Here is a 25,509-nt window from a genome sequence, read left to right on the forward strand (position 1 = left end):
TTACCAAAAACTAAAAAATTGATTAATGGCCTGTACTCCGCCTGTCGACATTATTTTTCTCAAATTTTTTTCTTCATCCCTAATACGCAATTCTCAGTTTCTTTTCTCTCTTCCCCAACCTTAATTAAGATCACCCAAAATAAAATGCACTAATAACATCAGTAAATTTAATTTAAAAATAAAAAACGTTGCATAAAGTAAGGAGTATTTTTTATCAGAAAGTGAAAAACTAATTGACCCTCGATTCTCTATAGAGCACCTCAGAGCACCCAATTTTTGTTGCATTGTGTTAAAGAATATATAAACTAACTCATAAGTTTCAATTCATCGCAGAATAACGGGGTATACTAAAACAAAATCATTTAAGTTCAAATAATAACTTACCAAAAATATCAAGTTTTTAGATACTAGTTCTAAGCCCGAATTCAAATAGAAAAAACCATCTAACATTTTCAAAACTTTATTAATACCGTTAATAAATAACTGAAGAAGAATTCTCCATTTAAATTTTTTTAGATTTCTATCACAACACTTCGATATCGCATATAGAATAACACATAACAAAATACTTCGAATTCAAATAAAAATGAGGTAGATGTAACAGTTAACTTTGAACTCATTTTTTAACCGGACACGATCGAAAAACAAAAAAATGAGTGCAGCATATTGACACATGTTTATTTTGCACCCACTTTGCCAAACTTTTTGGTGTCAATTTTGATTTTCAGAAAATCGACTTATGACCAGGTTTTTATTGCAAATACTCCTATGTGCGGCGTGGCAAAATCGCATCGTCACCTCCTCGCGGTGCCCGCTGGATATCCGACTAACGACGAGCGTTGGATCCATTGGATCCATGAGCTGAGTCACCTGAGTTATCTTTTCAGGAACAAGGAGCAAAAGAACAGAAATATCGCTCTGAATGCACCAGCTCACGATTAAATCCAAGAGCGTCTGACACATATTGTGCGGCACACTGGTCAGCGTCTGTACCCTGTGGGGTGGCTGAATATAAACTATAGATAGAAGTAACTGACCTATTTACGGTACGAACACTCAGTTAAAAAAATTATGGCAATTAACAAAACGACTAGATTAAATACCCCAGGTGGCACTCCAGTGAAACTGGTAAATCCACTCTCTTTCGAGGTCGGTCCTATGGATTCTGGGGAGGACCAATTATTGCTTAAAAATATTGAGAGACGGAGTTCAAAGATGCAAAGAACTCCCCCAAACAAATTTACTTCAGGGGTTACATCATCGACAACCTCAAACAATACCATAGATGTTAAAAACATCAGCGAAAAAGGAACCAAGATCAATGAAGAGATCGACATCACAGAACAACAGAGTTCCAACGAAGACAAAGAGATAGACCAATCAAAATCAAAGAACTACTTTGAAGAATGGCAAATTGAAATAGCGGCAAGAAAACAACTTGAAGTTCTAGTTCAAAGTCTTCAGCTGCAAGTGAAAAAACTCGAAGAGAAAGTTTCCTTGCTTGACAAGAAAGATTCAGAGTCCACGCTTCAGTTAAGTCCAAAATATATTGAAGCTGAATATCAAACTGATGAAGAAGAGCTCTTGTTTGAAACTGAGAAAAAGAAAAATAAGCATACCACAAAGAAACGTAAACGTAGTCCCGAGACTCGTTCAAGAAATCAGAAAAGCTCTAAATCCGAAAATAACAAAGAGTTGATTACAGGAACTAAAGAAGCGAATAATGTGGTAACTGTGGCTAAATCAATACCTCACCCTAAAAGCAGCAAAAAAATTACACCACCACCAATTATGATCTCAGGATTTGCAATTGTTGGAGATCTTAAGAAAATAATAGAAAAATGTACTAAAAACGCTTGCAAATACACATCGTACAAAAAAGACAACTGGAAAGTCACAGTCGAAGAAGCCGACGAGTATAGATCTGTCACTGAAGAACTGAGCAAACACCAAATACAATGGCACTCATATGAGAACAAAGCTACTAGGGCAATAAAAGTAGTAGCCATAGGTCTTCATTCCTGTGCTCTCCCGAGGAAGTAGTGGAAGATCTTGTACAAAAAGGCTTCCAAGCCCTTGATGCAGTCAATCTATTCAAGAATGAGACAATTAAAAACTCCTCTGGAGAATCGATGACAAGTAAGAGGTTACTACCTTTATTCATGCTAACTTTTGAGAGCAAACAAAGTCTCGAGGAGATTTATAAAGTAAGATCAATCTTGGGCATAGTTGTTAAAATTGAACCACTCCGAAAATCTAAAGTTGTTCCGAAGTGCAAACGTTGCCAAGCTTTTGGTCATACCCAAAAATACTGCAACCGAGAGTTTGCTTGTGTAAAGTGTGAAGGAAAACATGCAACTAAAAATTGTCCTATGAGCAAAGATCAGAAAGCAAAATGTGTGAACTGCCAAGGTAATCACCCGGCAAGCTATAGAGGCTGCCCAGTTGCCAAAAAATTCCAAGAGTTCAGAAGCAAAAATACATCTGCTAGAGACAAACCCAGAAACACAGTAAATACCGATTTAACTGCTGAAAACAATACTAAGAATGAACCGCCTAAAAAGGCTGTTCAAAGTAAAAGCGATGAAAATAAAGCCTATTCTCAGATTCTAAAAAATGTGCGGAAGAATAAAGAGACTTCTATAAAAGAAATGCTACAACTTATTCTTCAAAGAATTGATAAACAGGATTTGAATATAAAACAGCTAAGCGAAAAAGTCGCTCTCAAAAAACAATAATGGACATAACACTTTAGATCGCTGCATGGAATGCAAACGGTCTTATACAACATTTATCCGAATTAAAAATCTTTTTAGATCTAGAACATATCGATATTTGCCTGGTGTCCGAAACTCATTTCTCCAATGGGCTAATGTAATAGAAAACTATTCATGTTACCACGCTCTACATCCAGTTGACAAGGCAAGGTGGAGGTGGATCGGCGATTCTTATAAAAGAATGCTTAAAACATTATGAAGAAACCAAGTTTACTAGTGAAAATATGCAAGTAACAACTACATATTAGTATTCGTATAAAAAAGAAAGAGTTTAAGATAGCAGCTATACATTTAATGCTCACCAAGGCGCTCCCCGACAGAAGATGACTATACAGATCTATTTAATCTTCTTGGGCATAACTTTCTTGTTGGTGGAGACTTCAAAGCGAAACACACCCATTGGGGTTCAAGACTCAGTGGCGTAGATAGCTTTTCGCTAAATGGGGGGATGGATTTAGTTCGCAAATTTTTTTAAAGTTTTAATAATGTTTCTTCTTGTTTTTATTTTCTTTAAATTGGAGAAAGTTCTTTCGGTGGTTGACGTTGAAACCAGCAGTGTAACTTATATCTTTAATAAAATATATATGGGTACTAGGAAAACTTTCTTCGGGGCTGCTATCGAGGGCTTTTAATGGGTTCATTGAGGAAGTATTATTCCTTCTGATAAAATATCTTTTCTGAGTTTTTAATTCTTCACACAGAGAAAAATATGACCAGGACCACCTTAAAACTAACAGATTTTCTTATTTAACTGTTTTATGAAGAAACCTTATTAAAATCAGCAATTAATTATTAAATACACTGTGATAGTTTTTAGAACTTTTTTTTTGCAACATAGCGGAGACACATCGATTCTAGTTAATTCGAGTATGCTGAATTCAGTGGTGGCAACCGTTTTGAAAGTTTGGCTCAAGTTTTCGAGATATTTCGAAAATAAAATCTTAGGTCGGGACTATTAAAATACTGATAATTTCGAATAATTAAGTTTTTTTAAGCAGTTTTTAGTTTAGAGAAAAGCTATTCCTGTATATAGCTATATGTATAACACTATTCCAACCTAGATTGCTATGTTTCGGTCGCTTACAAAGCATTTTATAAACAAAAACTTCACTTTTTCATGTTTTTTTTTTATTTTGTTGACTTTCAAAGCCTTTAATATGGAGGCAATTTCAGTTTAACATTGATTCGGGATATTTTATATTATTTACATAGCATATAATTCCAAAAATGAATAAAATACTGCAAACCTGAAAAAGTTCACTAGTGAAAATTAGTCTAAAATCTTTTTGAAATTTAGTAAAAATTTCATTATTTCAAATTTTGCAATAAGGAAAACCCGATTGTTAAAATAATATTTCCTTCTTGGATGAAAACCATAAGGAAATCTTATTATTTTTGTTCTATTTTACGTGGTCTTGTTTTCTCGGTGGAAGAATAGAAGATTGTCCTGCAGCCAAATGTTTGGTAAAACTCAACAGTTTCATTAAATTCTTTAGCTGCTTTGTCTATTTCAGACGAAGAATTCTTGGAAAGAACCAAAATCCTTTCTAGTATGTTTTCATGGTTTCTAAATTTTTCTTTAAGGCCCATAGTTTAGAAATCGAGAAAAGGTTGAAAACAGTAACACGAAAATATTCTTTTCTGTACTTTGAACCGAAGGGTTCGAACGATTCTTTTGTCGCTTCACTATTCTCTTATGTTTGAAGCCTATGTCAAGGACTTCAGTTATTTTTTTTTTGGAACCTACAAACACTTTCGAAAATGAGTCGCCTTCTGCCCGTTTAATTTTTAGTTGATCTCTTAAATCTTTGGCGAGATCCAAAGCTTGGACCAAGTCTAAATTCACTCTTTGAAACTCCGACTTAATGGCAACGAGAGTTGGTAAACCATATTTATAACCTTTAAGCTAATCAAAAACTCGAAATCCATAGCGTTTTTTTTCAGAGTGTGTTTCTTTAACTTATTTGTTCATGACTGGTTATGATGTACAATTATCGATCCCAATCAATGGGGGGGGGGGGGATACACTCCTCGCCACTTGAATAGGACACCCTTTTTGTTTTTAATAAAGTGGATATAACTCCAGTCTCTTAATAGTTAGCTGTTCAATATTTTACTATTTTGTGTGTCCCCTTATGCACTCTCTCTGTGAGCAAGATCATTCATTTTCAATGCCCCGTTAGTTAAATTTTGCAATTTTTTGTGGAACAACAGTGAAAAAATTGCCCCTATTTTTGTTCACTTGAATAGGACACCCCCTTTTTAATTGGTTTTCGGGTGCAAATCAAAGAAGGTGGAAATGCAAAAATGTTTTACAATGTCTTTTAGTAATTTTTAGATAATTTCAATTTAAATGGGTCGCGCGAAATTATTGGCAGAGAAAATAGCGAAAATCTAGAGTGTCACCCGATTTTTCACCAAAAAGGTAAAAAAACGCATCAAAGCCGAAAACTTTTTTCATTTTTTTTTACGAATCGAGTCCAACTGTCGAAAAAATATGAAAGGCTTAACAATGAGTGCCGTTACTGCAGCTGACAGAAGAGCGATTCAACGACTCGCATAAAATTTACATGACTTTGCCGCCGAAAAGAACGAAAAAGTGGTTAAAAAGCAAGTGCATCCGTAGTGAAGCGAGTGATTTCGAAGGCCAAAGACTTGAGGCGATTGCAGCTTAAGAAAAAACCATGGGTTAACACCTGCAGTAAAGAACAACGCCTTAGTTTCGGTCTGTTTTATGACATGAAGTAAAGCATGTTTTCTCCAATGAGAAAAAAAATTAATTTAGAGGGCCCCGTTGGCCTCAAGTATTATTTTTATGAAATAATGGATAGTCCTTCCTTCGCAAAATATGAAACAAAAAATTTAAAGCCAACTGGACCCCCAAATTAATTTGGGACACCCTTTTTGTTTTTAATAAAGTGGATATAACTCCAGTCTCTTAATAGTTAGCTGTTCAATATTTTACTATTTTGTGTGTCCCCTTATGCACTCTCTCTGTGAGCAAGATCATTCATTTTCAATGCCCCGTTAGTTAAATTTTGCAATTTTTTGTGGAACAACTGTGAAAAAATTGCCCCTATTTTTGTTCACTTGAATAGGACACCCCCTTTTTAATTGGTTTTCGGGTGCAAATCAAAGAAGGTGGAAATGCAAAAATGTTTTACAATGTCTTTTAGTAATTTTTAGATAATTTCAATTTAAATGGGTCGCGCGAAATTATTGGCAGAGGAAGAAATAGCGAAAATCTAGAGTGTCACCCGATTTTTCACCAAAAAGGTAAAAAAAACGCATCAAAGCCGAAAACTTTTTTCATTTTTTTTTACGAATCGAGTCCAACTGTCGAAAAAATATGAAAGGCTTAACAATGAGTGCCGTTACTGCAGCTGACAGAAGAGCGATTCAACGACTCGCATAAAATTTACATGACTTTGCCGCCGAAAAGAACGAAAAAGTGGTTAAAAAGCAAGTGCATCCGTAGTGAAGCGAGTGATTTCGAAGGCCAAAGACTTGAGGCGATTGCAGCTTAAGAAAAAACCATGGGTTAACACCTGCAGTAAAGAACAACGCCTTAGTTTCGGTCTGTTTTATGACATGAAGTAAAGCATGTTTTCTCCAATGAGAAAAAAAATTAATTTAGAGGGCCCCGTTGGCCTCAAGTATTATTTTTATGAAATAATGGATAGTCCTTCCTTCGCAAAATATGAAACAAAAAATTTAAAGCCAACTGGACCCCCAAATTAATTTTTTTTCTCATTGGAGAAAACATGCTTTACTTCATGTCATAAAACAGACCGAAACTAAGGCGTTGTTCTTTACTGCAGGTGTTAACCCATGGTTTTTTCTTAAGCTGCAATCGCCTCAAGTCTTTGGCCTTCGAAATCACTCGCTTCACTACGGATGCACTTGCTTTTTAACCACTTTTTCGTTCTTTTCGGCGGCAAAGTCATGTAAATTTTATGCGAGTCGTTGAATCGCTCTTCTGTCAGCTGCAGTAACGGCACTCATTGTTAAGCCTTTCATATTTTTTCGACAGTTGGACTCGATTCGTAAAAAAAAATGAAAAAAGTTTTCGGCTTTGATGCGTTTTTTTACCTTTTTGGTGAAAAATCGGGTGACACTCTAGATTTTCGCTATTTTCTCTGCCAATAATTTCGCGCGACCCATTTAAATTGAAATTATCTAAAAATTACTAAAAGACATTGTAAAACATTTTTGCATTTCCACCTTCTTTGATTTGCACCCGAAAACCAATTAAAAAGGGGGTGTCCTATTCAAGTGAACAAAAATAGGGGCAATTTTTTCACAGTTGTTCCACAAAAAATTGCAAAATTTAACTAACGGGGCATTGAAAATGAATGATCTTGCTCACAGAGAGAGTGCATAAGGGGACACACAAAATAGTAAAATATTGAACAGCTAACTATTAAGAGACTGGAGTTATATCCACTTTATTAAAAACAAAAAGGGTGTCCCAAATTAATTTGGGGGTCCAGTTGGCTTTAAATTTTTTGTTTCATATTTTGCGAAGGAAGGACTATCCATTATTTCATAAAAATAATACTTGAGGCCAACGGGGCCCTCTAAATTAATTTTTTTTCTCATTGGAGAAAACATGCTTTACTTCATGTCATAAAACAGACCGAAACTAAGGCGTTGTTCTTTACTGCAGGTGTTAACCCATGGTTTTTTCTTAAGCTGCAATCGCCTCAAGTCTTTGGCCTTCGAAATCACTCGCTTCACTACGGATGCACTTGCTTTTTAACCACTTTTTCGTTCTTTTCGGCGGCAAAGTCATGTAAATTTTATGCGAGTCGTTGAATCGCTCTTCTGTCAGCTGCAGTAACGGCACTCATTGTTAAGCCTTTCATATTTTTTCGACAGTTGGACTCGATTCGTAAAAAAAAATGAAAAAAGTTTTCGGCTTTGATGCGTTTTTTTACCTTTTTGGTGAAAAATCGGGTGACACTCTAGATTTTCGCTATTTCTTCATCTACCAATAATTTCGCGCGACCCATTTAAATTGAAATTATCTAAAAATTACTAAAAGACATTGTAAAACATTTTTGCATTTCCACCTTCTTTGATTTGCACCCGAAAACCAATTAAAAAGGGGGTGTCCTATTCAAGTGAACAAAAATAGGGGCAATTTTTTCACAGTTGTTCCACAAAAAATTGCAAAATTTAACTAACGAGGCATTGAAAATGAATGATCTTGCTCACAGAGAGAGTGCATAAGGGGACACACAAAATAGTAAAATATTGAACAGCTAACTATTAAGAGACTGGAGTTATATCCACTTTATTAAAAACAAAAAGGGTGTCCTATTCAAGTGACGAGGAGTGTATATCCCCCTGATCCCCCCTATCTACGCCACTGTCAAGACTTATATCAACAAAAGGCAAAAGACTTTTCCAAGCAGGCCGTAAATACAATTGCGAATTCTATTCCTCCAGGTCGCCAACTTATTGGCCTTCCGATACTAACAAAATACCAATCCTTATTGACTTTGTCGCAGCTAAAGGAATCAAACGAAATCACATTAGTGTCGAAGGTAATTATGACCTGTCATCAGACCATACTCCAGTGATTCTATCACTAAGTAAATCCGAAGTAATAGAAAAAAGTAATCAAAAGCTTGTAAATAAGAAAACAAACTGGAGTGATTTTAGAGAAAGGCTTTTAAGTTTTATAAATCTAAGATCTTTCATGGATACAATCGAGCAAATTGACCATGAAGTGGAACAATTTATTGCTGATGTGCAACAGGCCGCTGAAGAAAGTACTCCAACATTTTCTAATAGAAGACAAAATGAAATAAAATATCCTTTAGAGATAAGAGAGTTGATAATAGAGATAAGAAGAGCTCAAAGAAAATGGCAAAATACTAGATACCCAGATGATAAAACAACATTTAACCGTATAAGCAACAATCTTAAAAAAACAAATTTACAAATTCAAAAATGATTCACTCAGTACATTCCTAAAGAATTTAACGACTGATGCTTCAACCAATTTTTCGCTACGGAAAGCAGCCAAGCGCGTCGCTTGAAGCGCCTGAAAAGACCGCAGTTACAAAACTCGCCCTTGAAATCTCAACATGGGAAATGAATCGGTAACCCGAATGAAAAAGCTAACCTTTTCGCTGAACATCTTGCGAATGTTTTTAAGCCATACTCATCAAACGCGGCTGAAAATAGCTTACAGTTTGTTGATAAGATAGATGAAAGTGAAATACCAATTGTAAGACTTAAAGAAATAAAAAGTATGTGTTTACATCAACTATCAAATAAAAAATCACCAGGTTACGATCTAATAACTTCTCAGGTTATGAAAGAAATACCATTGAAAGTCTTCATAAAACTCCAATATATAATAAATGCATGCCTTAAGCACCGGTATGTCCCACACCATTGGAAAATTGCTGAAGTATTTGTCATACCAAAGCAAGGTAAACCACCTACAGAAGTGACGTCTTACAGACCAATATCGCTTATACCAATTATGGCAAAAGTTTTTGAAAAACTGCTTCTGAAGAGACTTAGCAAAATCATAGAAGAAAGGTTAATCCTAAACCATCAGTTTGGCTTTAGAAATAAACATTCCACGATAGACCAAGTTCATAGAATAACGGATGTAATAGAAAAAGCATTAGAAGAAAAACAAGTATGTTCAGCTATTTTCTTAGATGTTGCTAAAGCTTTTGACAAGGTTTGGCATGAGGGACTTGAGTACAAACAGCAAAGGGATCTTCCCAGGCAGTACTTTGAAATATTAAGAGCGTATATCTCAGACTGATTGTTTAGAGTAAGGTACGATTAAGAATACTCGGAATTGAAGAAAATAGAAGCCAGTGTACCACAAGGAAGTGTCCTAAGTCCTACCCTGTATTTACTATACACAAGGGATATTCCAGTTGGTAATCACACCATAATGGCTATTTTGCAGATGATACCGCAATTTTGGTACCGGACAATTGTGTCTCTAAGGCAGCAGTAAAACTATAAAATGCCGTCGACACAGTGAGAGCGTGGACCGAAAAATGTTGTATCAAACTCAATGCAACAAAATCTTCACATATAAACTTTACAAATAAAAAGATAAACAATATTCCAATATTCATTAATAATCAAGCTGTACCTTACGCCAATACGGCCAAATACCTTGGAATGACTTTGGATGCAAAGCTAAAGTGGAAAGAGCACATCAAAAAGAAAAGAGAAGAACTAAACTTGAAATATACAAAAATGTACTGGTTACTTGGTAACAACTCTGATTTATCAATCCAAAACAAAATAATGCTGTGTAATCAAGTACTAAAGCCTGTTTGGACCTATGGAATCCAATTATGGGGCTTTACAAAGAAAACAAATACCGAAATCATCCAAAAATTCCATAACAAAGACCTTCGTAGTCTAGTTAATGCACCCTTGGTACATAAGAAACACCAATTTACTTCGTGACTTACAAATAGAAATTGTTACAGAAGTTGTTAAAAAATACGCTGTATCGCACAACCAGAGACTGCAAAGTCATACTAATTCTGAAATGGAGTCCGTCTTGAATATAAGAAACCATGTTCGGAGATTAAGAAGAACCAAGCCTCATGAGCTTATGGTCTTCTAAAAAAACATGGGAAAATATTAAAAGTTTAAACTTCCCCCAAAGTGATTGTACAAAGTTAAGAAAGACAAATCTGATTTCGATCCTTCAAGATTGGTCCTGATTAAGAGGTGGTTTTAGTGGTTAAGAGTCCCACACTACTCGGTGTCGAATAATGCCAAGTGTCTTTTGAAGATTTCCTCCTGTCAAAAAAAAAAAATCGTTTCGCTCAATGACTGCCAAAAAAACATAACTGCACAAAAACAGTAAAGATTCAGTTTTCAAAAATGTTACTTTTATTGAGATATAATATATGGTCGGTGACTGGTTTGTCTGTTGCTTTCCCAGGTTATTGAATTAACCGCTAGTCGTTGGTGAACCAGGTATCAGGCTTGCCGGCCCTTATGTACATAATCATTTTTATCAAAAAACAAAACCGACTTTCTAGATCAAAACAGAGTTTTATGGTTTTTCTAATAGTTCCCATGGCTAAAACTCAACGAATTTGAAAATTTCCAATACAAAAAGAATTATCAAAATTGGTTCACTCAGTCCAAAGTTAGGAGGTAACAAACAAAACAAAACAAAAAAAAAATACAGACGAATTGAATACATCCTCCTTTTCTAAGTCGGTATAAATCGTGGCGTTCTCTTCGTTCTTGATTGAGAAGAATCTTGAGAGAATTTTTCTTCTTTTCTTGTTGGCCTCTTTCCTTGTTGGATTCTTTTCAGTCATCACAATATTTTTTAAATGATTTTAATGGTAATTTCATTAATGGACTGTTTTTTGTCTATTATTATTTTGTCAAATCTGCCGAAATACCAAAATAAAATATTGTCAAAATGGCAGCTATACCAGTTTTGTACGAAGTATTTCTTAGGACCGCGTTGTGAACTTAGATCAGCTCCTATAAATAAGAAGAAATGCTCAGGTACTAGCTTTTTGTTAGGACCGGGTACCAGGACCTGGTCTAGCTAGACCGGGTACTAAACTGGCTTAGGACTAATGTGAAGAAATTGACCGTTAGAGAATTCTCAGTAGTATTTTTTTTAAATACATACACTCCTGCTCTAATTTAACGGACATCCTATTTATTTTTCAGAAAAGTCCTATTATTACTTTATGTCACAGTATCATGGTTATTTTCTCAAATGAGACAGGAGTGATCTTAAATTAAAGGTATGGAATAAAATGTTTGTGGAGAAGATTTGGGAGAGATTTGCTGAAGTCTGTGTTAACCCGCGAACAGTTTAGAGAAGAGTCATAAATTTCCATGGAGTAAAATCTGCTTTAGTGAGTGTGAGCTTTCCTAGACCTACGTTAAGTACCCAAAGATACTTGACTGATGTCCTTGAACAGCATCCGGTTCCAATCACCCTTAGATTTGGTCCACAGTTTAGTCTGATGCACGATAATGCATGCTTGAATGGTTTTAGAATATCTTCAAGATTTCAATATGCCGGCTTTAGAATGACCACACAGAAATCCGGATTTGTATTTAAATAGAACATGTCTAGGAAATAATGTAAAGACGAAATCCACCTCCAAGCAGTCTTGATCAACTGAAAACTGCAGTGAAAGAAGTGTTACAACAAACCCTTCAAAAGTTAATTAATGGAATGAACAGACGACTCCAGGTTGTCATATGCGCTAGAGAAGACAATACTTAAATAATTTCAAAGCCATTTTAATTAAAATACAGGGATAAAAATAAAGAAGAATAAAATCTTCAAAATCGTTAGAGCCGTTTTTTAAAAAACTAATTTTTTATAAATAATTTTTTTAAAAAAAAGTTTTAAAATAAAATTGGTAAGCCATATTGTAGAAATCAGTAATCAACACCTAAAAACAAAATTTCAAAAAAAAAATCAATGTCTCGTTTTCGAAAATTTTATTTTTGAAAAAAAAATTTTCAAAATTTTTTAAAAAATCCAAAAATTATTTTTTTCGAAATTTTATTTTTGGCTTATATTAAATTTACATAAATGCTTCTTCACAAAAAGTTTCGTTGAAATCGAATAAGTCGTTTCGGAGCAAATCGGATTTAAAAAAAAACGGTTCTATGGCAGGTACCGTTAATAATGGTTTTCAAAAAAATTTGTTTTCATTAGAAGATAGACCATGTCTTAAAACTTACATTTGAATTTTTTTAACAAAATCGTTGGAGCCGTTTTTGAGCAAGTTCAACTTTACAAAAGTCGGTATATGACAAGTACCGTTATTTTTGGTCCAAAAAAATTAATTCCAAAAATCCCTCTGGGGAGTCGCCAAATAACGCTACATACCAAGTTTGACATTAATCGGTCCACCCGTTTAGGCTGTAGCTTCGTATACAGACAGACAGACTGACAGACGGACAGACAGACGGACTTCCGGGACCCACTTTTTTGGCATTCTCTATCATCGTAATGTCATGGAAAAATGTTATCTCAACTTTTTTTTGTACGAATGCATAACTTGGTATATAGTACCTATATCGCAAGTAAATTTAATCAATTTTGGGCAGGAGTGTAGAAAGCCAAGCGTTGAAATTCGTATGAGATCTGGTCGATAATTTTCCATTTCGAGTACAATATGTTTTTGTATGCTTATTTCTTTTTAGGTTTTATTTATTACTCCTTAATTTATATCGCTAAGAATTCACAACAGATAATTTTTTAATAATAACAAAAATGTTGAATGCATTGTTATGTAGATAATTTTTTTAAGATTTTATTAATTACAGGACACTCTAGAACAATTGTAGGTATTGAACAAAGATCAACAGGTCTAACGTTGTTGGTTCTAGACCCCAGCCATGGGCCGCGACAAGTAGCTGTACTTGGATCTTCACAAGATTCTCTTAGACTAATAAGAAGAGGACCTTTTGCTATGAGAGCCCCGCAATACCAAGTTGTAGCTGTTCGAGGATTAATTAAAACGGAAGAACAGTATCAGGTAAATGCGCAAAATAAAAAATCGAAAAAGCTGAACTTAGACATGAAGTCAATTCGAATATTTGTTTATTTGGAATGTTTGGTCGAGTGATTTTTTTTCAACTAGAAATGTAAAAAAAGTTTTTTTTTTTTTTTTTTTTTTTTTTTTTTGACGGGAGGAAATCTTCAAAAGACACTTGGCAGTATTCGACACCAAGTAGTGTGGGACTCTTAACCACTAAAACCACCTCTTTATCAGGACCAATCTTGAGAGATCGACATCAGATTTTTCTTTCTTAACTTTGTAAAATCACTTTGGGGGAAGTTTAAACTTTTAATACTTTCCCATGTTTTTTTAGACCATAAGCTCATGAGGCTTGGTTCTTCTTAATCTCCGAACATGGTTTCTTGTATTCAAGACGGACACCATTTCAGAATTGGTATGACATTGCAGTCTCTGATTATGGGATACAGCGTATTTTTTAAAAACTTCTGTAACCGTTTCTATTTGTAAGTCACGATGTAGATCGCTATTTCTTATGTACCAGGGTGCATTAACTATTCCACGAAGGACTTTGTTTTGGAATTTTTGGATGATTTCGGTATTTGTTTTCTTTGTACAGCCCCATAATTGGATACCATAGGTCCAAACAGGCTTTAGTACTTGATTATACAGCATTATTTTGTTTTGGGTTGATAAATCAGAGTTGTTACCAAGTAACCAGTACATTTTTCTATATTTCAAGTTTAGTTCTTCTCTTTTCTTTTTGATGTGCCCTTTCCACTTTAGCTTTGCATCCAAAGTCATTCCAAGGTATTTGGCCGTATTGGCGTAAGGTACAGCTTGATTATTAATGAATATTGGAATATTGTCTATCTTTTTATTTGTAAAGTTTATATGTGAAGATTTTGTTTCATTGAGTTTGATACGCCATTTTTCGGTCCAATCTCTGACTGTGTCGACGGCATATTGCAGCTTTACTGCTCCCCTAGAGACACATTTGTCGGGTACCAAAATTGCGGTATCATCTGCAAAAGTAGCCATTATGGTGTGATTCCCAACTGGGATATCCCTTGTGTATAGTAAATACAGGGTAGGACCTAGGACACTTCCTTGTGGTACACCGGCTTCTATTTTCTTCAATTCCGAATATTCTTGATCGTACCTTACTCTAAACAATCGGTCTGAGATGTACGATTTTAATATTTCATAGTACTGTCTGGGAAGATCCCTTTGCAGTTTGTACTCAAGTCCCTCATGCCAAACCTTGTCAAAGGCTTGAGCAACATCTAAGAAAATAGCTGAACAGACTTGTTTTTCTTCTAATGCTTTTTCTATTACATCCGTTATTCTATGAACTTGGTCTATCGTGGAATGTTTATTTCTAAAGCCAAACTGATGATTTGGGATTAACCTTCTTTCTTCTATAATTTTGCTAAGTCTCTTCAGAAGCAGTTTTTCAAAAACTTTTGCCATAATTGGTATAAGCGATATTGGTCTGTAAGACGTCACTTCTGTAGGTGGCTTACCTTGCTTGGGTATGACAATAACTTCAGCAATTTTCCAATGGTGTGGGACATACCGTTGCTTAAGGCATGCATTTATTATATATTGGAGTTTTATGAAGGCTTTCAAAGGCATTTCTTTCATAACCTGAGCAGTAATAAGATCGTAACCTGGTGATTTTTTATTTGATAGTTAATGTAAACACATACTTTTTACTTCTTTTAATCTTACAATTGGTATTTCACTTTCATCTATCTTATCAACAAGCTGTAAGCTATTTTCAGCCGCGTTTGTTGGGTATGGCTTAAAAACATTCGCAAGATGCTCCGCGAAAAGGTTAGCTTTTTCTTTTGGGTTACCGATCCATTTCCCATCTTGAGATTTCAAGGGAGAGTTTAGTAACTGCGGTCTTTTCAGGCGCTTGGCTGCTTTCCATAGCGAAAAATCGGTTGAAGCATCAGTCGTTAAATTCTTTAGGAATGTACTGAGTGAATCATTTTTGAATTTATAAATTTGTTTTTTAAGATTGTTGCTTATACGGTTAAACGTTGTTTTATCATCTGGAAATCTAGTATTTTGCCATTTTCTTCGAGCTCTTCTTTTCTCTATTATCAACTCTCTTATCTCTAAAGGATATTTTATTTCACTTTGTCTTCTATTAGAAAATGTTGGAGTACTTTCTTCAGCGGCCTGTTGCACATCAGCAATGAATTGTTCCACTTCATGGTCAATTTGCTGGATTGTATCCATGGGAGATCTTAAATTTATAAAACTTAAAAGCCTTTCTCTAAAATCACTCCAGTTTGTTTTCTTATTTACAAGCTTTGGATTACTTTTTTCTATTACTTCCGATTCACTTAGTGATAGAATCACTGGAGTATGATCTGATGACAAGTCATAATTACCTTCGACACTAATGTGATTTCGTTTGATTCCTTTAGCTACGAAAAAGTCAATAAGGTCTGGTATTTTGTTAGTATCGGAAGGCCAGTGAGTAGGCGACCTGGAGGAATAGAATTCGCAATTGTATTTACGGCCTGCTTGGAAAAGTCTTTTGCCTTTAGTTGATATAAGTCTTGAACCCCAATGGGTGTGTTTCGCATTGAATTCTCCACCAACAAGAAAGTTATGCCCAAGAAGATTTAATAGATCTGTATAGTCATCTTCTGTCGGGGAGCGCCTTGGTGGGCAGTATATAGCTGCTATCTTAAACTCTTTCTTTTTCATACCAATACTAATAGTTGTTACTTGCATATTTTCATTAGTAAGCTTGGTTTCTTCATAATGTTTTAAGCTTTCTTTTATAAGAATCGCCGATCCACCTCTTGCCTTGTCAGCTGGATGTGGAGCGTGGTAACATGAATAGTTTTCTATTACATTATCTAGACTTTGTCCATTGGAGAAGTGAGTTTCGGACACCAGGCAAATATCTATATGTTCTAGATCTAAAAAGATTTTTAATTCGGATAAGTGTTGTAAAAGACCGTTTGCATTCCATGTAGCGATTTTAAGTGTTCTGTCCATCATTGTTTTTTAAGAGCGACTTTTTCGCTTAACTTTTTGATATTCAAATCCTGTTTATCAATTCTTTGAAGAATGAGGTGTAGCATTTCTTTTATGGAAGTCTCTTCATTCTTCCGCACATTTTTTAGAATCTGAGAATAGGCTTTATTTTCATCGCTTTTACTTTGAACAGCTTTTTTAGGCGGTTCATTCTTAGTATTGTTTTCAGCAGTTAAATCGGTATTTACTACGTTTCTGGGTTTGTCTCTAGCAGATGTATTTTTGCTTCTGAACTCTTGGAATTTTTTGGCAACTGGGCAGCCTCTATAGCTTGCCGGGTGATTACCCTGGCAGTTCACACATTTTGCTTTCTGATCTTTGCTCATCGGACAATTTTTAGTTGCATGTTTTCCTTCGCACTTTACACAAGCAAACTCGCGGTTGCAGTATTTTTGGGTATGACCAAAAGCTTGGCAACGTTTGCACTGCGGAACAACTTTAGATTTTCGGAGCGGTTCAATTTTAACAGCTATGCCCAAGATTGATCTTACTTTATAAATCTCCTCGATACTTTGTTTACTGTCAAAAGTTAGCATGAATAAAGGTAGTAACCTCTTACTTGTCGTCGATTCTCCAGAGGAGTTTTTAATTGTCTCGTTCTTAAATAGATTGACTGCATCAAGGGCTTGAAAGCCTTTTTCTACAAGATCATCCACTACTTCCTCGGGAGAGCACGATGAATGAAGACCTCTGGCTACTACTTTTGTTGGCCTTGTAGCTTTGTTCTCGTATGAGTGCCATTGAATTTTGTGTTTGCTCAGTTCTTCAGTGACAGATCTATACTCGTCGGCTTCTTCGACTATGACTTTCCAGTTGTCTTTGTTGTACGATGTGTATTTGCAAGCTTTTTTAGTACATTTTTCTATTATTTTCTTGAGATCTCCAAAAATTGGAAATCCTGAGATCATAATTGGTGGTGGTGTAATTTTTTTGCTGCCTTTAGCGTGAGATTTTGATTTAGCATCAGCTACCGCATTATTCACTTTTTTAGTTTCTGTAATCAACTCTTTATTATTTACAGCTTCAGAGCTTTTCTGATTTCTTAAACAAATCTCGGGACTACCTGTTGCTTTACGTTTCTTTGTGATACGCTTATTTTTCTTTTTCTCAGTTTCGAACAAGAGTTCTTCTTCATCAGTTTGATATTCAGGTTCCATATATCTTGGACTTAACTGAAGCGTGGACTCTGCATCTTTCTTGCTAATCAAGGAAACTTTCTCTTCGAGTTTTTTCACTTGCAGCTGAAGACTTTGAACTAGAACTTCAAGTTGTTTTCTTGCCAATATTTCAATTTGCCATTCATCATAGTAGTTTTTTGATTGGTCTTTCTCTTTTTCTTCGATGGAACTCTGTTGATCTGTGATGTCGATCTCTTCATTGATCTTGGTTCCTTTTTCGCTGATGTTTTTAACATCTGTAGTATTGTTTGAGGTTGTCGATGATGTAACCCCTGAAGTTAATTTGTTTGGGGGAGTTCTTTGCATCTTTGAACTCCGTCTCTCAATATTTATAAGCAATAATTGGTCCTCCCCAGAATCCATAGGACCGACCTCTAAAGAGAGTGGATTTACCAGTTTAACTGGATTGCCACCTGGGGTATTTAATCTATTCGTTTTGTTCATTGCCATAATTTTTTTTTTTTTAACTGTGTTTTCGTACCATAAATAGGTCAGTTACTTCTATCCATAGTTTATATTCAGCCGCCCCACAGGGTACAGACGCTGACCAGTGTGCCGCACAATATGTGTCAGACGCTCTTGGATTTAATTGTGAGCTGGTGCATTCAGAGCGATATTTCTGTTCTTTTGCTCCTAGTTCCTGAAAAGATAACTCAGGTGACTCAGCTCGTGGATCGAAAGGATCCAACGCTCGTCGTTAGTTGGATATCCAGCGGGCACCGCGAGGAGGTGACGATGCGATTTTGCCACGCCAAAAAAAGTTGAACACAAGTTGAGGTTGTCGAAAAACAGTTTGGATCTGTCCATTAATACTTTTATTTCTATGCAAAAAAAAAAAGTAGACAACTTCAACAGAGTACTAATTATTTTGGAAAAAAGGATGGTTTTTCAAATTTTCGATCAATTGCAGAATTTTTTTCGGTGCTGCTTGTTAGTGTGCTTTCATCGGGTCTCAATGAATATATTTTGTTTCGCAAAAAAATAATAAAAGTTTAAAAAAAAAAATCGATTTGATTGCGTTTCGAAGTTTATAACTTATAAGTTCAAAAAAATTTCAAGATTGAGGCAAATATCTTGAGCACATTTACATACCAATTCTTCCACAGTTTTGAGAATGAACTTTGCAAGTACATATTTAAACTGAAAAAACATTTTTTGCGCGATGGCATACATCTTTCGATTTTATTACTCCTTCAAAAGAGCTCTCACACCAAGAAATTGTCTTTGCAAAACTAAAATTTATAGCTCTAACACAGACAAAATATTTTCAAAAGGAGTACGAGTGAAAATGTTACTTTGTGTTCTAAGGGAAAAGCAATTAAATTTCCAATTCTACTTGCCGACAATTGTTCACGGCAAATCCAACTTATGTTGCTCATAGTCCCATCAGAATATTGGAAAGCACGTATTGGAGGAAAGGTGATAGGAAAAAATTCTTTAAAATGTTATTTCCCCGGTATTAAAATACAAGGTGTCCCGGAATGAGATAAGAAGATTTTGAGGGATGATTCTTGGGTATATTCTAAGAAAAAAATTGTTCTACAGTAACTCTCTATCTGCAAAGTTGATACCCTTTAGTTGGTTTATAGCCCAGGGAAATTAGTAAATTAAATCGCATTTTTCGCGGGACAAAATTTTTTCCATGTAATGTGTTTGGGTGGGTGTCCTTATCATAAAAGTCAATTTGTTGGGATAATTGGAGGTTGGGAACAGCCGCCATCTTGGAAAAGAGATTGGTATCGTTTTTATTGAATAGCTCCATTGTTATTCATTTTAACAAAAACTGACAAAGGTAAGACTTATTAACAATAAAATTATCTAAAAAATCATATGCAAAACAATTCCGTGAGTTGATTAAATAAAATTTTATAGTTGGTCAAAGTGCGTGTTTGTATCGCAAGGTTGGGGCAAAATGATATTTGTTCATATATCTGACGAACTTTTGATTTGTTTGGATAATTCTTCAAAAATGAATTATAGTATTTATAATTATCTATAAAATGAGACCACAATCGTTATTGTAACCATCATATTGTAGAAGTAATCTAACTCCGAAACTCTCCATGTACTAGTCAAAAGTGAGAAAAAAGCTAGTTTTTTGCTAGTAGGCGGAGCAAATTTTGGGAGTAGAGGTACAACCAAAATATAAGTACTCAGTTTTGCAGCCATACGCGTCTTAATATCGATTTCAAATGTCTGACAACTCTAATTTTGTGCTTTATACGGTTTTCGGGGGGTTAAATAACTTAAGTTTTCCACTTAATGTGAATGGGCTAAATTTATACTACTTCCAATTATAAATATAAAAGCTGATGCTCTATCATTTTTCCTAAATCTGGACACCTCAATCTCTGCGATCGGGTTAATAGAACTCACGATATAAGCTTTTTTAACTAACCATATCACGCTTTTCAATTCAAATAAACAAACAAAATCTAAAAAAAAAACCTCTAAAACATAATCGCATCAACGGCTTATATCTTGAGTTCTATTGGTCACATCCTCAAGATTGGGGTGTCTAGATTTAGGAAAAATAATAAGGCACCAGCTTGTAAATTTATAATTTCAAAAAGTATAAATTTAGCCCATTAACATTAAGTGGAAAACTTAAGTTATTTAACCCCCCGAAAACCGTAGAAAGCACAAAATTAGAGTTGTCAGACATTTGAAATCGATATTAAGACGCGTATGGCTACAAAACTGTGTACTTATATTTTGGTTGTACCTCTACTCCCAAAATTTGCTCGGCCTACTAGCAAAAAACTAACTTTTTTCTCACTTTTGACTAGTACATGGAGAGTTTCGGAGTTAGATTACTTCTACAATATGATGGTTACAATAATGATTGTGGTCTCATTTTATAGATAATTATAAATACTATAATTCATTTTTGAAGAATTATCCAAACAAATCAAAAGTTCGTCAGATATATGAACAAATATCATTTTGCCCCAACCTTGCGATACAAACACGCACTTTGACCAACTATAAAATTTTATTTAATCAACTCACGGAATTGTTTTGCATATGATTTTTTAGATAATTTTATTGTTAATAAGTCTTACCTTTGTCAGTTTTTGTTAAAATGAATAACAATGGAGCTATTCAATAAAAACGATACCAATCTCTTTTCCAAGATGGCGGCTGTTCCCAACCTCCAATTATCCCAACAAATTGACTTTTATGATAAGGACAACCACCCGAACACATTGCATGAAAAAAATTTTGTCCCGCGAAAAATGCGATTTCATGCCCATATTTTGACTAATTTCCCTGAGCTATTAAGAAAATGCTTACTTCGGTATGCCTTTATTCATGTTAATGTTAATAACTCCGTTAATACTTACGATAAAAACTTCATTGGTGTCTTGATTTTGGGGCCGATTTTCTTCGATAAATGTGTTATAAACATAGTGTTTTATAAATGTATTCTTAGAAATAAACTTAAACTACAAAAATTAATTTTTAATTCTTACCCATTTTTCACTAAAGCAAAAAAACACTTTTTTTTGGAGATTTTACCTGGTGCAGGTTTTTCCAAATATCATAAAATCTGTAAGTTTTCTTGCTAATTTGTAAACAGTATTTTTGTTCATTATTGTTTTCTCCATAAGAATAAATTTATAAAACACTATGTTTATTAGGCTGATTCAAAAAAAAATTTTTTATTTTTTGTTCAAAGCGCTACCAATAATATTGTTGGAAATGACGGAAAAAAAAATACTGTAAAAATTTTAGCCGCATCGCAAATTTCTATTTCCCATGTGATTTACATGGGAAAGATTGTGTTTTTGAGTTTGGAATTTTATAACTTTTTAATAGTTCATCAAAAAGGCTAGATAGTGAGGCGGCTTAGCATTAAATAAGAGTTCAATCGTGCACTTTGTGATAAAAGCATGAAATTAACATCGTTGGTAGTACTCAATATAAGAGTTATTTTGAGATATTGGGCCACCTTGTATTCCATCCGGAAGGGTAGATACAAGACTTTTTCTGTGTTGCACTCGATTAGTTGCATATCATAGTATAGGCAATGAAACCTTTTTGTTAATATGATACATGATTTCGAGGTATTTTCTAACGCCCGATCGAATAAAATCAATACCAAAAAGTCTCGACCATCATGTAAAAAGTTATTGGACTCTTTATGAATTCTCTTTTACTCAAAGATCAAGAGTCAGATTATTACCAAGTACTCCTTGAAAAAAAGTGATAGGTTGATAAAATTTCGTGTGGACGTTTCATTACCATAGAAAAAAATAATAAAATATGTCCATCAAAAAACTTCAGGTCAAAGGGTGTTTTTTTTAGCGAGAAAGAACACATTTGAAATGGTACCATTGCACCACATGGAAATTTTTTGCATTTTTTTGAACCGCATATATATTTAATACATCGTATGAGAATCAAAAATAATCAAAAAATGAATTACATTTACCATAAAATATTGAATTTTCATGCAAAACTTAAATTGATTGCTTTTATTTTTTATTAAATTTTCACACAAATAAATGTTTTGAAGGAGTGAGGTGTAAAAGTAAAAGTATGAAAAATAATTGTGCAGTTTGTGATAAAAGGATCAAATTAATAGGATTGTTAGTGCAATATGTAACCCTCATTTTAAGATATTGGGCCACTTAATATTTCACCTATAAGGGTGTTTATAACGATGCACAGAAAGCTATTTAAATGCAATTTTGTGAAATTTGGGGTTATTAAATAGCTCATGTACATCCTCATAGGTGAAATATTATATGGCCCAATATCTTAAAATGAGGGTTACATATTGCACTAACAATCCTATTAATTTGATCCTTTTATCACAAACTGCACAATTATTTTTCATACTTTTACTTTTACACCTCACTCCTTCAAAACATTTATTTGTGTGAAAATTTAATAAAAAATAAAAGCAAGCAATTTAAGTTTTGCATGAAAATTCAATATTTTATGCTAAATGTAATTCATTTTTTGATTATTTTTGATTCTCATACAATGTATTAAATATATATGCGGTTCAAAAAAATGCAAAAAATTTCCATGTGGTGCAATGGTACCATTTCAAATGTGTTCTTTCTCGCTAAAAAAAACACCCTTTGACCTGAAGTTTTTTGATGGACATATTTTATTATTTTTTTCTATGGTATATGAAACGTCCACACGAAATTTTATCAACCTACCACTTTTTTTCAAGGAGTACTTGGTAATAATCTGACTCTTGATCTTTGAGTAAAAGAGAATTCATAAAGAGTCCAATAACTTTTTACATGATGGTCGAGACTTTTTGGTATTGATTTTATTCGATCGGGCGTTAGAAAATACCTCGAAATCATGTATCATATTAACAAAAAGGTTTCATTGCCTATACTATGATATGCAACTAATCGAGTGCAACACAGAAAAAGTCTTGTATCTACCCTTCCGGATGGAATACAAGGTGGCCCAATATCTCAAAATAACTCTTATATTGAGTACTACCAACGATGTTAATTTCATGCTTTTATCACAAAGTGCACGATTTTGTTGCTAAGCCGCCTCACTAAGATTTAATCATTTTCTTGTATAAAATTGTACGCTCTACAAAAAAGCTCTTAGTAATTTTTTTTGATAAACTGCCCCGTTTCGAAGTTATTCAACTTTAAAATATAAAATGTAATTTTTTCTTCATTTTTGTTCATTTTCTGGACGAAACTATTAGGTTTTTCCAAAAATTTGCCAAACTTTTCGGATATTTGTATTCTATGTTGTGTTTTGGTTTCACAGATCCTTTTATATACAGCTGCAAGCAAAAAAATAGCAGTGATTTGAAAAATATTTTAAATAAAGCATTAAACATTAAAAGAGCTTTGATTTTGGAAATTTTTTCAAGTAAAATTCCTTAAGTTTCATTAAAATTAAAATTTTAGTACAAATGCAATTGAATTTATTTCTATTAAGCTTAAAAATAATCCAAAGACAAAATAAGCCTCAAACTAAAGCGAGCAAAATAATAGCAGTGATTTTCTTTTTCTATTAAATTTAAATAAAACAAGGGCAAAAAAAGTTCAATTAAACGGTATTTTATTAGTAAAAAGGTAGTATTTGCTCGCATGACCGTTATTTTGAATTACCGCTTCGCAACGACCTTTCATTAAGTCGTAAAGTCCCTGAGATCTTTGCGGTGTTGCTCTGCAACGGTTAATAACTCCCGTTATTTTAAGTTTTGGCTTTAGACATATCTCCTTTTATATCCCCCCAAAGTTTCTAGAAGGGATTGAGGTCTGAAAGACTGAGCAGGTCACTTTATGACCCCAATTTTAGTATCTTGAAACCATTGCCTGGCTGCTCTGCTGATGTGTTTTGGGTTATTATCCTCTGTCCTCCATTTAAGCCTTATTTGGTGTCGAAGTAATAGCAGCATAATGTTTTGCAAACTATTCAGGTGCCAGAGCTGGTTAATTGCAGTTTTGATCCAATGTCCATAGTAGCTGAAGTATCCCCAAAACTTTATACTGGACCCTCCTTGTTAATTAGTTTTTGTAATGTATCTAGTTTTGAATTTCGTTTTCCGCGGTCGTTACACAAATTGCCGAGACCCTAAATCACCATAAAGAACCAATTTTCTCTCATCAGTCCAGAGAATATAGAATATAGAATCATATAATTTTGTCAGGTTTTATCATATAATATTGCTGGCCTCGGAAATAAAACTTTTTTATGTAACTTTTTTAAATTTGTGTGTAATTTTGAAATTTTCTTTTTATATGAAACCTTTGTTACAGTCGAAAACTTTAAGAAATACGAACAATTTTTCATGGGGTTCAAACTAGAATGGAGCCCTGCTACAAGATCACAACAGCAAACAAGAAGAAGAGCAAGTGGTGGTTGTTAATATGGATACAAAAAAAGCTTAGAAACAACTTACAAACTCAGTTTCATCAAACACCTTGATACCATTTTCCCTAGAGGATACTTTGGAGGATATTGGGTTAACATTGTATCAGCTTACGTAAACTGCAACCACTGAAGAAATGACTTCGATAAATTAACAAATTTTTTTTTCGAAACCGAATTGTATAATTTTATTTTGGTGGGAGATCTAAATGTAAGAACTGGGAACAAAGGTAGTATTTATATTCAATTTGGAAATGGATCACAAGTCACACTAGCCAGAATTTCCAAAGACAATATCCATGATCGAAATTGTAATTCGTTTATCGAATTTATAGAAGAAATCGGTGGATTCATCTTGAATGGAAGAGGATATGTAGATAATACAGGTGGATATACATTTGTGAGTAATAGAGGCTCCTCAGTCATAGACTACTGTTGTCCATCATATGGTGCTGTTGGCGTAATAAATAACTTTTCTGTAGGATGTGAGAATTTCTCCGATTATATGCCCCTTATAATTAAATTAAATTCATCAGAAGTAATAACTAACAACCATAGAATAGAACTTTTGCCTAGACTTAAATGGCGCGATAGTCAGAAAGCAACGTATAATTGCAATCTAGATTCAACTGTACAAAATAAAGTTATAGCAAATTCCTCAGTAGATTCAAGATGTCTCGCGATCAAAGAATGCATTTATAGTGCAAACAGTTCAAATAATAAACAACTTTCGAATTTTGAGCCAAAGAATCCATGGTTTGATACTGCTTGTTATTACGCGAGAAAAGAAGTATTCAAACATTTGAAAATGTATAGGAAACATAACATAGATTTGTTTAAAAAAAATTATCAAGCATCAAACAAAAAATACAAGCAACTATGTCTATCGAAGCAACGCGAATATTACGAAAACATTGTGAGGCAACTTTCATTAGTTACAGCATCGGGTGACTGGTGGAAGCTGGCTTAAATAATGCGCGGTAGTAATAACTGTACGAAAACGGATATAACGGTAATTGAGTTCAAAGCTCATTTCCAAAACCTCTTTATTCCAACATCACAACTAGAAACATCATACGAGCTGTCAACCCTTGG

At 34.2% G+C, this 25,509-nt stretch overlaps 1 protein-coding gene across 5 annotated transcripts in view; it reads left to right on the top strand.

Moving 5' to 3' along the window:
- Nucleotides 1-25,509, top strand: part of LOC129905186 (zinc finger-containing ubiquitin peptidase 1-like) — a 126,652-nt gene that overhangs the window by 59,342 nt on the left and 41,801 nt on the right. For 2 of the 5 annotated variants that reach the window (XR_008770557.1, XM_055980598.1), the window contains exon 8: nt 13,104-13,315. The exons of 1 other annotated variant lie outside the window; for it this stretch is intronic. Coding sequence is in view for 3 of the 4 variants with exons in the window: in XM_055980598.1 (XP_055836573.1) it covers nt 13,104-13,315 (212 nt within the window). In the remaining variant the exon portion in view is untranslated. Of the gene's footprint in view, nt 1-13,087; nt 13,316-24,302; nt 25,503-25,509 lie in introns of those variants that run through there. 2 more of the 5 variants (XM_055980597.1, XM_055980600.1) reach the window with 2 other exon arrangements.

This window comes from Episyrphus balteatus, chromosome 1 (assembly GCF_945859705.1).
Source record: "Episyrphus balteatus chromosome 1, idEpiBalt1.1, whole genome shotgun sequence".
NCBI classification, from domain to species: Eukaryota; Metazoa; Arthropoda; class Insecta; order Diptera; family Syrphidae; genus Episyrphus; species Episyrphus balteatus.